At 38.4% G+C, this 15,490-nt stretch overlaps 1 protein-coding gene across 3 annotated transcripts in view; it reads right to left on the bottom strand.

The window, feature by feature from the left end:
* The window catches only part of MED27 (mediator complex subunit 27), an 86,410-nt gene that overhangs the window by 24,623 nt on the left and 46,297 nt on the right, over window positions 1-15,490 (bottom strand). For all 3 annotated transcript variants that reach the window (XM_030506740.1, XM_030506741.1, XM_030506742.1), the window contains exon 4: window positions 2,603-2,696. In XM_030506740.1, coding sequence (XP_030362600.1) covers window positions 2,603-2,696 — 94 coding nt within the window. The remainder of the gene's footprint in view (window positions 1-2,602; window positions 2,697-15,490) is intronic.

The raw sequence follows: 15,490 nt of genomic DNA, 5'->3' as shown, positions 1-15,490 counted from the left end.
CACAGCATTCACACTCTCAGGAATAGTTTATTTTCCTTTTTGTTTAGCTGCACCCTGGTTAGGGAGAACCCAGCTTAACACAAAGGTTACTTGCCAGAAGTGTTTGACACAGCTGCTAATTATTCCTCTTGAAACACTGGATGAATCTTAGACTGTGAAAGACTCACCTCTACAGCTAAGGACATAAATTGATTTCCATGTGCACATGAAGTTGTAGACTCCAGGGATGAAACACTCTTTATTAGGTCTTTTTCCTAAAGATGATTTCTTTGGCAAAGTCTCCAGCTATTCTGAAGTTTCAAAGAATCTCACTGGTGCTCCTTTCCTCTCCTTTCCCATCTCCTTCCATTTGCACATTCTTAAAATATGTATAAGTGCTTACCACTGCCTTTGAAGATGAAGACACTTTTTTCTGGTAAATGGAATGATTGTGTTTAAAGATGTTTTAATGTAACAACAAGAACTCCGCGTCAAAGGCCTTTGTAAGCAACGGCAGGTATGACACGAACAGTCCAAGGATGCAAACGGTTGAGATTATACAGTGAGTTAATTAACCCTGGGCAAACAGCATGGTTTGAAATATTTTTAAATGAAATAAGCATTATCTGAATTCTTTGGTATTGTGACAACCCAGGCTGCTGCAAGGGAGCAACTCCAAATCTAACTTGGGATAAGTTCAGAGTGAGAAATCACAAGTACTTAAGAAATCTCCCTTCTTCTGGGGGAGGTGCTCTTCACACTGCCCATCCTGCAGCACCTTTCACTGAATGATTTGTGGCTGAAAACAGCAAAAGCTTTTGTAGCAGTCAGGGCCAGATGGAAAGTGCCATATTGGCAACATCAACTGAGACAGATGGGAAAGAAGGAAAACCTGCCTGAAAGAAAAAATGATAAACCCATCACACAATCACATACAAAAATACTTTAAAAACAATCTTTTTGATCTCTGATCCAAGGAAAATATGCATACCACTGGTTCAATATGGGGCTGCTAGCTTGTAGCAACAATAATGTCCTTGATTTAGAGAACAACTGCAACATGGAATTCACTAAATTACTACCGCTTGTAAAAGGGGCTTCTTTTACAGTTACCACCCTTCCACCCTACCTTATTCCTTATCAGTCAACATCCAAGATAATTGACCTTGTTTCCTAACTGTGTCTGAATCTTGAAAAACATCATCTATTTTTTGCCCTCAACAAGTAGAAGGTACTTAATATATGCAAAGAGGAGCTGCTCTAAGAGAATGGAAAGGGTTTCAAGGTAAAGAAGTAAAACCAGACATTCTTCTACAACAAAATAGTTAAATATAAAGTCACCTCAAGAGGAAATGCAAAAGCTTCCAAGACTTATAGCTTCTTAAGACTGCACTGATGAATTCAATTCTTTTCTGGAATATATTGTTCCACTTGGAAAATTCACCAATTGCAGATTAAATTTTTAATGCCAGCTGTTTATTTTAACCTCTGACTGGGTTAATCTCTTGCAAATTTGGGGCTATTCAAAGAAAGTTAATAATGGGATGTCAGACAGTTGATTAATTCAAACTAACTATAATCACAGCTATACTTATAATAGGGAAATTAACAGAACCCTTGAAAAATACAGGCAAAAATGTAACCATGATAGTATTTTAAAGTCAACAAACTCTAAAGCCAATATAAAATCTAAGGAGCGATTTTACTGATGACATATTGAGTCAACAATTTTGTTTTGACAAAATATCTGATTTTCAGATTCGTTTTACTGTTTGCTTGGAAGAAAGAAATACAGCCACGTGTACGCTACACTTAAGCCTTTTGTAATAGCCTTTGAGAGAAAGGAAAAATAAGAGGAAGTACCATGAGAAACCTGAGGTGGAAACGACTGATCTGGTCTCAGTTCTTCACCCGTGTATATAATGTATTTTCTAGTTTTATTAAAGATTTGGCAAAAGCCGCGACTTCTGCCTTTCACCCTGTTAGAGGCAAATCAGCATCCAACTGCCATGCTGTAGACTCCCACTTCTATGTCGCTGTCTTAGAGAAAAGCTTTAAAGACTTCTCTTGCTATAAGCACAACAGCTGGCTGTGAAAACTGATGTGAACAATAGGTTCTTCTGGAATGAAATCTTGCTTGGTTGGGCAGAAATAAGTTGAATGTATTGGACTTGTTTATCTCTAATCCAGCCTTTACTGCTCATTTACTTCAAAGGCAAATTCTTGACTTCATCATATAACAGAGATTCACTGATCCAAGAACAATTTGAACAAATTTAAATCATATTGGTTTCCTCCTTTTCTTCCCCCCACCACTCTTTTCCTTCTTAATTATCATGATTAAGACTCACTCATTGCCAAGACTACTGAAGAACACAGGGAATAGCCGAGCTTGTGCTCCTATTTCTACAATCAGATTTAAAAATGAAAAGTAATAGATCTTTCATTTAAAGGTGAAATTTGTTCTATCATTCATTTGCCTAAGAGCAAGAAAGCTCCTACACTGCTGTGACGAATGAACAGTATGTTTCTGAAAAAAATTATCTGTAATAATGGGCATTTTAGGAACAACAATTCAATGCGTTAAGAAATCCATCTTGAGGCATTAAATGATCCAACTTACCAGAAGCATTGCAGAGGTTCCATTTGGCCGGGATAGCTGGATAGACATTTCAGGGAACATCCTATCAATCCGATTGATCACATCATCAACGTATCTGCCAAACAATCCAAAACAGAATTAACACACATTCTCCTTATTATTACCCCCTTTTAGCAACATCCACAGAACTTTCTGAATTAGTTTCTCTTTGATACCTGCATATTCTTCAAAAACGCATGCAAGTATAATTGAAAAGTTATTGATAAGAAGCTGCAAACGAAAGCCCTGTGTAAGTTGTTCTAAAAATTAATTACTCTGCCCTTAAAAACTTCTACTCTTTCCATTTTTAGTCCAAATCTTTCAGCTTCAAGTGCCTGCCATCATTTTTCTATACTCTTCCCTCAGAGGGTAAAAGGATACATTATCAGAACTACTCTTCCAGTGTAGGCATTCATAGGATGTCACCTCCTCACTCTTTCTTTGATAAACTAAACAGAGGTTTTATCAAAGTCTTCACACTATTTCTAGTTTGTTTGGAGGTTTTTTCTGAATCCTTGCAATTTATCTCATGCATTGGTGACTCTAAAGTTGGCTTGTACATTCCAGGAGTTTCTCTGGAGTGATCAAATGCAGAAGTAAAATAACACCCTTTCTGCTGGGTATAATCCCTCTGCTTATGCAGGCCAAAGCGAGCTGGTGTAGAGTTGTCTTGGTTCCCTGGTACCCTATTAAGAGCTGACATCCATTACCAGTGAAAGCTTCTTTCAGAGACCTTGTTTCCCAGAACACATCACCCCATCCCATGGGCATGACTGACATCCTTCAGCCATTCCTCCGGACACATTTAAATGCACAGTACTTGCTTTAGCAGAGTCTATATCATCTGTGCACCAATCTGTCCCCCGGTACCACTGTCAGGTCTCCTGAAGTACACAGAAGAAGAAAGGAGCACTACAGCCTTGTTACCATACACATCTACAAACTCTGCAACTTGGTCAGATCCATGACTGCATTTATTGACAAAACTGTTTTTGTGCCAGCCCACAGATGTGCTCTGGAAAAAAAGATTTTGGAAAAAATCAGTTGTCCTGGTTAGATTTAACAGTAAAACCAAAAAACTAAATACTTCCTTTTGACCTACTTAAATAAGGCAAAAAATGTTGAATTCTTGTTCTTCAAAGTTAAGTTCTAATGTTACTTGCTAACCCCCTCCCCCTGAAAAAATAATGAGGTGCTATGCTCCAGTTGCTATTTTTGCAAGGGATTAAAAATGAGAAAAAATAAAATAAAGTCAAGAAAGCTACACTTCAATGGCTGGTGAAGTCAGCCCGCTTTGAAAAGTAACAAAAGAATGGAATTACTTATGACAACTTTGCGTGAAAATCTTAATCCACACTTCTCATTGCGCTGAAAAGTTTCCCATTCACTCAAATACTCATTAGCAGTTTCCTGATAAGCAAAGTCAAACATCCACAAGCCAAGAACTTCCTTAGGAGGGTGAAAGAGAAGACGTCTAAGACACTGCTTCAGGATAAGTTACGCATTGACACTACGTACCTAACTAGTTTTAAACATTACCAAATCCCATACTTTCGAGGGTTTATACAGGCTCTGAAAATAGCTATTACTTATGCGTGAATAGAGATAACCGATTGTGAAACAGGCAAGGAGAGATTCTGGGTTGCTTGATGAGTACATATGAACAGAACTGATAGCCTTGCACATTATGATGCAGATTATTGCATAACTTCTCTAGTTTTCCAAGCTTTGGGCAATAAGAAACTAAAACAAAATACAAAGTTGCATAAAACAAGACAATGACACTGTCTATGTGCACTAAGGAAGGAAAATTCAACTAATTTAAAGTCATACAAACAGCAGTTGGACTTTGGCATTTAATCCATTTAGGTCCTTCTGAAAAATCCCAGCAGACACATATATTTATCCTTTGAAAATGTAACCCAGCTGGTTGGAGGGAATCAATTCTTCAACTCTTCCTTAGATACAATTAGTTTTTAAATTTAAAACTTGTCTTGACCTCGTGCCTTAAAACTTGACTCAATCCCAACTGTCACCTTATACCTGACAGTATAAAGCAGTTTGAGTCTTCCCTTTATGTGAAACCATATACAGCAAAATAGAAATCTCCAATTTGTATTAACCAGCTTCTGAAAGAAGTTAACAAGTTACTAAGATACTTTGGGCTTAGAAGCCTGTTAATTTTGTACCACTCTTCACAGGTCAGTTGACAAAAAAAAGAACATTAAATCACACTTACACTTAAGAAAATACAACGTTTTACTTAGGCAAGGCTCATCAACTCTGTCAGGCCCATCCACACACATAACCTGTTCCTCCTCTTCTCAGTCAAGAGGATGTCAGAGAAAATCGAAAGACCAATATGATAAAAGAGCATTGGTGTACGTATGATCATTTTGCCCCTTTGCCTTTTTTCAAGTAGACATCAGGGTTTCCTGAGGACTCATCAGAACAGAAGGATTCTTCAAAGATGCATAAATAATTACTAAATTAGCCTGTCTACGTGGCGACCTCAAATATAAAATGACAAACAACGTAATCTAAGGCAAAATTGTTCTAGAGATATGCCCTTGAGAGAGGACATCTGGTAAAACATCTTGCAAAGGGACGGATATGATAAATCAGATGCAGCAAAGTAATGCAAAAGTGTAACTGGTGACGACTCAGGGAACATATGATAAAGACAAGATAAAGTGCACTCCTGAGGCTGTCTGGAAAGAAGGTCAGAAAAAAAGCTGCTGTCTGGAACTTACTTTGTGGAACTGAAATACATGAATGCCAAAATAAGAAGAGTCACAATTTACACATCTCTGTCCAGTTTTAGGAGTTACGATATTTTTGAGCTATTTATGTTACAGAACTTACGTAGCCAGGGAGAAGCGTGGCACTTAGGGATAGAAAAGTCTAATTTTACTTTGCCAGTGAGCACTTCTAACTTTTAACATACTTACCACATCCCAGTTTTCTCCTACTTACAAAAGATGCTGGTTGGAACCAGCATTTACAAACCCAGAAGAAATAACGCAAAGCAGGGAAAAGCAAATGGAAATATCTTAATCGTAAGGAAGAAAAAAATCACGGAATTCTCAGAATTAAATACAAGCTGAAATTACTAGGTAGTAGCTTCTCTTATCCTAGAACAGGCATTATTCCACCTACAAAGGGCTGAACAGTGTCTAGACAAACTCCCTCCCCATAGCTTCTCTGCCATGCAAAGGATGTTCAAAAAGGCCTGAAGACAAATGATTGCAAAAGATCATAACCAGTAATTCCCATATCAAATTACGCACAGTATTTAAACTCTTTTTAGACAGATTTTCACCCTAATTATTCTTCTAGGCCTCCAAAGACAATGTGTTAACACCTTGTAACTGCAAAACCTTAAGTTAGTCCAATTCTAGTCAAAAAAGTTTCAAGTAACTTCATCAATACCTGTGTCCTCACCCAGACCTGCACGTATCCTAACCAAAAAAGCACAACAGACTCGACCAACAGGACATCCCATCACTAAATCCTATCAAATACTAAAGCAGTTTTGCTAATATCATTTTACTGGTCCAAGGGAACATTTTTAAAGAAGCTTTCATAGCAGGTTTGTATCAACTTCCTCCCCCATTTTTCCTCTTCTCTCTCCCCTTCACGACACAGATTGATGATTTTGAAGGAGGTTTTAAAACTGTATTTTTTGACATAAAAATCTTTATTTTAAAACATGATAATAGTATCATTCAGAGGTATGCATTTGAGTGTGCAACAGAACCAGTCAGCACAATCAGACCTGACATTAGATGCTCTCCAAAGCTGCCAACACTCTAAATGGTTATTTTCATTTTAAAACAGTAGAATACTTCTTTTTACAAACATGCTCTATTAATACTATTGTGTTTTGACTTTTGCAATCTACTTCATGAACATTAGCAAAAACTAATTCCAAATATTACGCTCCAAATGAAGTCATTTTGAACATGCAGAAAAATCAACATTAGACTAAAGCAACAGATATTCCTTGAAGCAGCTCTCTGACGTTTTGCCAATGAGTGTACATATAAATCCTTTAGTCCATATTAGAGGAACAATGCCCGAGATAGACCAAAGACACTTTTGAAGCCTTTTAAGGGATAATTAGTTATACAAAATATTAAACAAGAACTGTCTTAATAAAACATAAGGTTGACAAAGTAGAAATAATTCAGAAACCATCTCTGTAGATTAACGGTCTGGTACCATCTCTTTGATTCACATTAAGTCCCCTCCCCCAAAATATAGTAATATAGAAAAGTAATTCATTATGAATGCCTTTCAATTCCGCACTGGACAGATGGCTTAGTTCTCTAATGTGACCTCCCTTTTTTATTTATTTATTTTTACTGGATTAGATCCAGCAAGCCAATGTTAGTGTGATGTTTAACAGCTTAGACAAGATTTTAATAGCGTTTATCCCACACAGTGTTTAACTTGCATGCTGTTCATTTTTTCCACTCAATACAACAATTTAAAAATTAGAAATATAGGTGTTAATGCTAATTTTCTGAGGAGGTCTTTTGGAAGAAAGGAAACGTTGCTAAATGATCCTGGGGAGACAGAAAAAAATACACATATAAAGGAACATAATCTTCTCTATTACCCAATGGAAAATACCACATATAAGATGAATAGAAACTCCATAACTTTGTTCAATCTGGATTTATGATATTTGGACAGCAAGAGGGGAAACTCTGCACATGTTCTCTCACTAGCACAGTCATTTACTTGCTCCAGAAATACTTTTTTGGGGGCTTTCAGTTACTATTTTCAACACAACAACTAATTTCTTTTCACATGTCTGCTATTTCAGCCGCAAGGGCCCTGCAGACTCCTGCAGCATATGTAGAGTTTGCTAATGACGGATGGGTGCAAAGAGCTTGCCTGCACTCTACCAAGACCTATCGAGCAGCTATTTTTTGCAGAACCAGACTCAATATGTAACTTTAAGCTTTTAATAATGACAGCATTTTAAATATTGTAGATTTTACGAAGAGACTAAACAGTTTTCAGGCAAGCTGATTAGAGAAATATTATCTTTTAAAACATACGAGGCAGTCACAGTTCTCGTGTGATTTATTCATCAATGAATTAAAGTTTTAATTTGATTCAGCTACATGCTGAGCAAGTCTCTGCAGGTAGCAAATTCAAGCTGATAGAAGGCTTTTCAGAAGCATCAATTAACAATAGTTATTAAAACAGTGACCTCTGCCAGCTTTTGTGAGATGACACTTCCTGCTTGGATAGGCAGTGAAGAGTGTGAAAAGAAATTCAACAACTCTCACGCTGAGAAAGCTACTTCAAGTCTCAAGACTAAATTAGACAGCTGGCACAATCTATGACATCTGTACAGCAATCCTGTAAGGCTCTGCCTCTTTCCCTAAATTCCACAGGTTTTGTTGTTTTAGGGTTTTTTGTGTTGCTAATTCAGGCTCTTGCCCTTTTCTTCTATAGAACCTCTATAAAATTGCTCATGTTTCCCCATTCCAGTACTAAAATCACTTGCTTGTTTTGACCAAGTTCTCCTCCAGCTCTAAGCTTCCTTGCCAGGCTGTCTTCTCTTACAGTTGTTAATGCTGTTGTCTTGTCCTTTCTGAACAAACTGCTTCAGCAGTTTCCTCTCCTCACCCAATTTCCAAGTTTCTGTTGGTAGAAGACTCCATACAGTCTCCTCCTGGCTTATCTTGTTTCCTTCTCTTCCCTTCTCATCTGCACACTAACTCAGTCTCTGCTACTCCTGCACTGTTGTGACTTCTTTACTGATGATATATTATAAAGGAAAAATGTTATCTCTTTCAAATAACTGACTTTGAACTACAAGGAGGTAAGCTGAGGGCAGAAGGGGAAACCTGAGTCTCTCCAGTTATGCATAATTCTTGAGTTTTGGAGCTACAACATATGATCAGCATGAGGGAGTTTCAGCACTGGAGTATCTTCGTAATATGAATCCACATGCACGGAAAGAAGCAAGTCAGAATGTGTGGATTGTAAGGCACAAATTTGCTTAGATACCTTGGATAAAGGTCCTAAGGAACCAATCTGCTAAGATTCATGCCCAACCCCACTCTGCACTGCAGGGGAGCAGTGACACAACACACAGCTGAAAGCGCTGAAAGATTCAGCTCCAAATCTGAAAGTCAGATTTCCATTCATCCTTGCAAGTCAGCTTGTTCTCAACTTTGCTACGGATGTTATTTTGGTCATAGAGGGATTACGTTTTATTATTGAGTGGATGCAAAAGATAAAGTTATGTGCCTGAATAGTCTAGAAATGTTTACATATAAACACAGGGTGGTCTGCCTCAAAAGCATATGCACATGTAGCTGTACCAAACACTTCACCATCTGCACTTCTCACTCCCAAAAGGCCAAACCTGGTACAGCATTTAAGGATGCATGTGAAGCCGTTTGGACAGTTCTCTAGAAGGCAAGACAGAGTGTTTAAGGGTTGGATCTACAAAGACATTTAGAAACCCAAGGCTGTGATTCAACAATTTTCAGTCTTCAGCACCAATAGTGACATAAGGCACTGACACATCCCCTCCTGCCTGCTGCAGCACACAGCCCCCTCAACTATGCTGTGCTGGAAGAGCTGGATCACACAACAGAGCTGGCTTTGAAAGAAAATTAAATAGAAGAAAAATGTATTAGATAAAATCTAAACTGGTTTCATGATTCAGCTCCCTCTGTGGCTGCACACGCTGTGTGCCAGCACAATTCCTGCTGGGACCATGCATCATGGGCCAGGAATACTGGACACTGGGGTCATTCTATTACAACAATACAATATTATTTTATGGTAAAATGGTGCTACTTAGAGTGTATTGTTTATACAACAAACACAATTCTGAATTCTTCAGTGCTACTGTGATTCCACTGATAAATGACACTGTGTAAACCTACAAGGGATGTCCTCAAGGTACAAGCTGACAGTGATGCTACAAATGCATGCAAGTTCTCATGCTGAATGCTTATGAAACGCAAACCTGCCCCTGAACCAGTCTGTAGGCATCTGCACGCTTAGACTAAATATGAACACCTCTTTCATGCGCTCTGAACACACACATGTTGTCAGTGTATCATTTGTTTCTTTTAAGACAGAGCAAAAACACATCTGTTCGCAATATTGAATTCCAGTGCATCACCTTAGAAAGCATAACTTTTAATAAGGAAAACTTTAAGTTACAAATAGAGACCTGGCAGTCAAACTCCCATAGGTATTTTATTATATTGTTGAAATAGCTTTCTTTGTACTTATGGGGAACGGTCTTCAAAATGCCTTTAATTCACAGCAGTAATCAAGAGAGGAATATGGATATTAGAACGTGTGAAAGCTGGTTAACAAAACAATCCTGCATCTACTTTACAGTCATCATCAGGATCTTGTCTGAGCCTGTTACTAGTCTGTGCTTTATGGAAAACATTAACTCCCTTATACATACCTCGAGAGGAAAAACAGCCCTCCCTAACTATACACCATCAGTAGTAATAGAATTTTAGAAGCAATACTTCACAGCCCATATGTATTGTTTATATTTCCACTTCTTCATGAAACTAGATGTTCCTCCACAGCCCAACAATAAATGCTAACAACAGTAATTTTCAGGGGCCTGGATGAGAATCAGAATTATTCATCAGTGTTCAGCTACAAAGATGGTTCTTGAATTACTCCTAACTTGTCAAGTGATTTTTGCCGCACCTGTTAGCCTAAATTTGCACATGCATATACGTGTTTCCATAGAGCAAAGATGTGCCAAAAGTCCTCAGGAGAAACTCAAGCCAAGAGCTCCAGACAGCCTTTTAAAACACAACAAAAAAAGTTAAATGACTGCACAAACTACAACAGTTCTCCCCCCAGGGGGTTTCAGAGATGGACAATTTTCACCCTACCCACTACCTGCAGTTCAGCAGAGTTCATCTCAGGTCGCTTGGCTCTGCACTATAAGGTGAATCCACCTCTCCTGCACTCGCTAGTCAATCATGCAGCGACGGAGAGGGGATTAAGCTGTGACATGCTGATTTTGCTGATGTCCAGTAAACACCAGACGGTGCTCTGACAAAGGCCTCAAAACAATGCACAAAGTTCAGTCCTGCTTCTCAAAAAGACAATGGGCTGGGCTGGTTTTCAGCCCACCTGCCCAGCCAGGTCCCAAACAAAGGAAATGGGGGTCCCTGCAGATGGGAAGGTCCCATTGTATACACTGCCTGCCTGACGGGATCCTGATACTGCACATAACTCCACGCTGTCATTCTTGAATTCAGCCTTCTAAAGCTAGAATTCAGTATTTTATAACACGTTATTTTCAGCTCTGCTATTGAAGAATTACTTCAACAGCAAAGTCTTCTCACTTTCTTTGTGCTTTATTTCTCCCTCAACAGAGCAGAAATTACAGTACTTACCTCCTTTTATGAAAGGAAACAGGTGATGCATGATACCTATTATGTGTTCTATACCTATGAAAAGCAGCGAGATTTTACCTTTGGATGGAGAGACTGATGAATAGGAAACACAGGATGTTATGCACAGTTAGACCTCTTCAGACACTACACTTGACCATATGACAAGTACTGCTGAAAGGAAGAGATCTTAGTGATCATTATATTGGGCACATTGAATCCCAGAACTTAGTGAAGGCAATGCAAATTTCAGAGGATAGGAGGAAGGGAGGATTAAGGATATAACCCTCTGGAGAGTGGCTAATATCAAAACAGGCGGGTAGAGCACTTCCTGAGACAGATTTTGTTTGTATCTGTTAAGTTACCAAAGCCCTGGCATTTTCTGCTTTTAAAAACATGTCCCCTACTTAAATCACACTCAGATGCTTTGCAGGCAGTATCATGCTGGTTTAAAACATTCCTTAAACTTGCAAAGGCTCAGTACTCTGAAAACCTGTCTTGCTGGAATATCTCATCCTCACCATACATTTCTTTTACTTTCAGCTAAAACCACTATTCAGCTTATTGTCTCTGCCATATCCACATCTATTGCAGAGACTTGGACTAGATGACCTTTAAAAGTCCCTTCCAATCCAAATGATTTTATGATTCTAAAATGCAGGCACCGGCATCCATATCAGAGCTTCAGCCTGTATTATTTAATGTATGTAGGGTGTGTTGTGTTGCTATCATCCGTTTCATGCCCTGTTAGAAGCTACCGGGATGAAGGTACTCAACTTTTATGCAAAATGGCTTCATTCCTACAGATCAGAGCTAAGACATAGTGCTATCACCTTAGAATCTGCACCAGACTCTTGTTGTCTTTTGCAAGTAGATTTCTAAAGCTTGTAAGCACACTAACATCTAACATAGTCAAATAACAAGAGAAGTGCCTGAAGGAGCAAATTAGGCAAGAGAAAAAGCACAACCAAAAAGAACCAAAGACATGACAGCATGTAAAATATGGCCTCCACCATTTCATTCAAGTCTTCACAGTGACATATTATTACATTTCTAATTTCTTCCTTTAGAATTATGTTACACTTCTAGAACAAGATGTTGGAATACATAGAACTAGGAAGCAAAGACTCCAATTTTACGCCTCATCAATAGACTTCAAACAGCCACTCAAACAGAGCATCACTTCAAGACCTAGCACTCTTTTACAATTATAAACCATGGTAAAAATGGACAAGCCTTAATAGCACTAGTTCTAAGGGTACTTAGGATACTTGATATCAGCTTTTAAGGACACTTAAAATCAATGTGTTCAGTAATTAAGAGGGAAGTAAGGGTGAGGAAAAAACCAGATAAGATGAGATACTGTAATAAATGATCACTCGTACAGCCCAATGCAATTTATTATACAAGCTTTCACCAAATACCCATTTCAACTGTTGTGATCACTGACTTTAAGTTTTCTTGGGAGAATTTCACAATTAGTCCTGTTTTATCCTCTTCAGAATTATGCATTGACCAAGTATTTTGATCTGTCTGTGACACTAGAGAGAAAAATCTCCCTTAAAACTCACAGGTTTATCAAAAGACTCCTTCAAGGTCATCTTTATACTCCAGTACAAAACCTGCATATAACAAGTACAATTAGGCATTTATAAACTCCAGATTCTCCCCAGTACAAATGCTTTGGAGAGAAGCCCTTCAGAATATTGTTTTCTAAAAAATACACTTTCATCGCTTCGTCCTCCCAACATGACAAGCTGTTTCTTAGGTTGGGACTTTTTATTGGGCTCATGGAAATTAACTGCGTGGCTTCAACTGAAAGCCAGCGTGGGGGAGGAGGGCTAATTCTCTTAAATTCTTTGGGGAAAAAGAAAACCAACCCCAAAAATTCTCTTTAAAACAACAGAGTTGGTTAAAGTAAAGGGCTTATCACGGCAGCTGCTCTTGGGCTTGCCAAATGCCATCCAGACACCTCAGCAAAGCAACGGCACAAATTCACTGCACCTTTCTGGCCATTCTCCCACTCTTGTAATCGGGTTCTCCCTTCACACACAAGGATCAGAGAGTGACTGAGCAGAGATCAACCAGGCTTTATGTTCACTGGGGCTTTTGAATCACTGGAGTCTGCTTTGCCTGTGTTCCTCCACTGTGCAGAATAGGCAGAGCAGAGCTTGAAGTACTTCATAGGGCTGAAACCTGGACTGAAGCCAAAGAAGTAACAGGGTAGGCAAAGACAGTTCTGTTCGTAGGTATATTCTTGTATCTGCATCACTTTACATTACCTGCAGAGCTTCCCTAAAAAATAAAACACATACCAGCTTTTATGCCAAATATATCTAAAGCAGAATAAGCCCTTTAGAACTACTGTGCCTGGTGCTATCAGGGAGAAATGCTCAGCTTATTAAAAAATAATACAAGTCTGTTTATGAAAGTATACTAACAGAGAAAACTGCCTAAGTGAAAACCAAGGAATGAACGTCTCCTTAGGAAAATGCAAACAGGATTAACAACACTGCCTAGCTTTGATCCTTGATACATTTCCCCAATTCTGTGCATCTGCTTCATGAATATTGAGCTCAAAACTTATAAAAAGCAAGTTCCTTTAAGGAATATCAAGTTGGTTACCCAAAGTAAAGAAATTCCAAATTGTCAGAAAATTTCCAGTAGTAAATAAGTAAAAATTAAAACAAAAGTCTTTATGCATTCACAGTCCTTAATTAAAAACAAAGAAAAGACAGACAGCCCACTGTAACGTGAATGAGGCAGATGACATAAGCCACCACCAGATGGGACTGTACATGGTCACAAGTGAGAACATGGACTCGGCCAAATGGCATCTCGGAAGTTCTGCTACAGAAGGGACAAGGAGTAATTCCTCGCAGACTCTGAAGACAATTCCAGCCTGACGAACCTTTCCCAATCAGCTGCCAAGTGTCTCGCCTGTCTGTCCCTGACAGTGTCTCTCAGCAGGGGGTGGTTTAGTAGTCTAACAACATGCTCCAGTAAACAGAGGATCAGCTACAAATCACTACCACGAGAAGATTTAATTAGATTCTTACACTGACTAAAGACATTCCCTGCACATGGACAAAAATTTAAACATGGAGATAAATGATAGTGGTTTTTAAGGCAAGGTTACTTTGGAGTTTTTTTTGTTTTAAACTCACTGTTCATATTTCTCCTTTCGAGATGGCTGCTTACAGTTACACTGTCCAAGCCTTAAAGGTTGCTTATGAAAAGAGAGTTCAATAATTTTTTGATGAGGCAAATCTTCTGAAGTATTCCGCCCAAACAGAGAGATCTGTATTTTCCTAGGAAAAGGTTTGCTGATAGCATAAACACATACCCAATTAAAAAGAAAATAAAATCTCTGCTTCATCGCAGAGTAAAAGCTACAGAATAGTTTGATATCGAACACATGTAGAGTATTAACAAATGTATTACTGCAGTATGGTGTTTTCACTTAAAATACACTGTAGAAAGAAGAGAATGGGACTCACTATATTGACACATGTAGCTGCAAACTGTCTGTATTAGCAGACAAAACTTTCATTAGAAGAATCTTTTATCAAAGATCTCTCTGAAAGCAACTAGAGGAAAGTTGAAGTGACTCATGCAGGCCAGGGCTATTACAGCTATTTTGATTGTTATGAAATCACTATCTCAGATTCGTGCTGCTACCAGAATACAGGTTCACCAAGTAACATGACAGCAAATTATATGATTAATTAGCTAATATGTAGCTACTCAGAGTCAACCAGTTGAAGCTGATGCCCTACAGGAACAGATGAAATATTACCAAATGGTATCTATCACCTCAAAAGATTGTCCTGCAGTTATATTTCCAAACATCAGTGAATTTGCAGGTGTTTCAAGGGAGCTCTCTGTTCGTGCTCACTTTGCATTCACTACTCACTGCACTGACACACGTTTCTGTATTTGACTTTTGGTTAATCCTTTAATTATTCTTCACTTTTTGCCTAATTGTAATCATCACGTTTTCCATAGATTCAAAACACAAACAAAACACATGTGCATTGATCTAATGTCAGACACATTCTTAAAAAAGGAGACAAAAATATTAGCTGTTGATTGTATTGTATAACTTTGGCAAAAGACACAATGAGACAAACATTGCGCACCACCTCTGAAAAGGAAGCATGAAGATGGGAAAACAGAAAGAGAAAGCTTGACTGAAAACAAAGCAAATAGAATTATAATTACATCCTCTGCTGCACTGCTGAGAGGTTCGCTGCTTTGACTGTCTTCCTGCAAGCCACTCCATTATACTGAGAACAGACTTCTTCAGAAGCTGCAACTAGTGAGAAGTCAGTAACAGCAAAAGACAGAAAATATGGGCAAACAAAACAAAGGGCTTATTTACTCTGTAAAACAAGAATATCCCCAAACCATGAGCTTAAATACGTGCATGTACATACATTTTCCAGTATCA

Source organism: Strigops habroptila, chromosome 15 (genome assembly GCF_004027225.2).
Source record: "Strigops habroptila isolate Jane chromosome 15, bStrHab1.2.pri, whole genome shotgun sequence".
Taxonomy (NCBI): domain Eukaryota; kingdom Metazoa; phylum Chordata; class Aves; order Psittaciformes; family Psittacidae; genus Strigops; species Strigops habroptila.
Note: the sequence above shows the minus strand (reverse complement) of the source record. Positions and strands in the feature narration are given on the sequence as shown.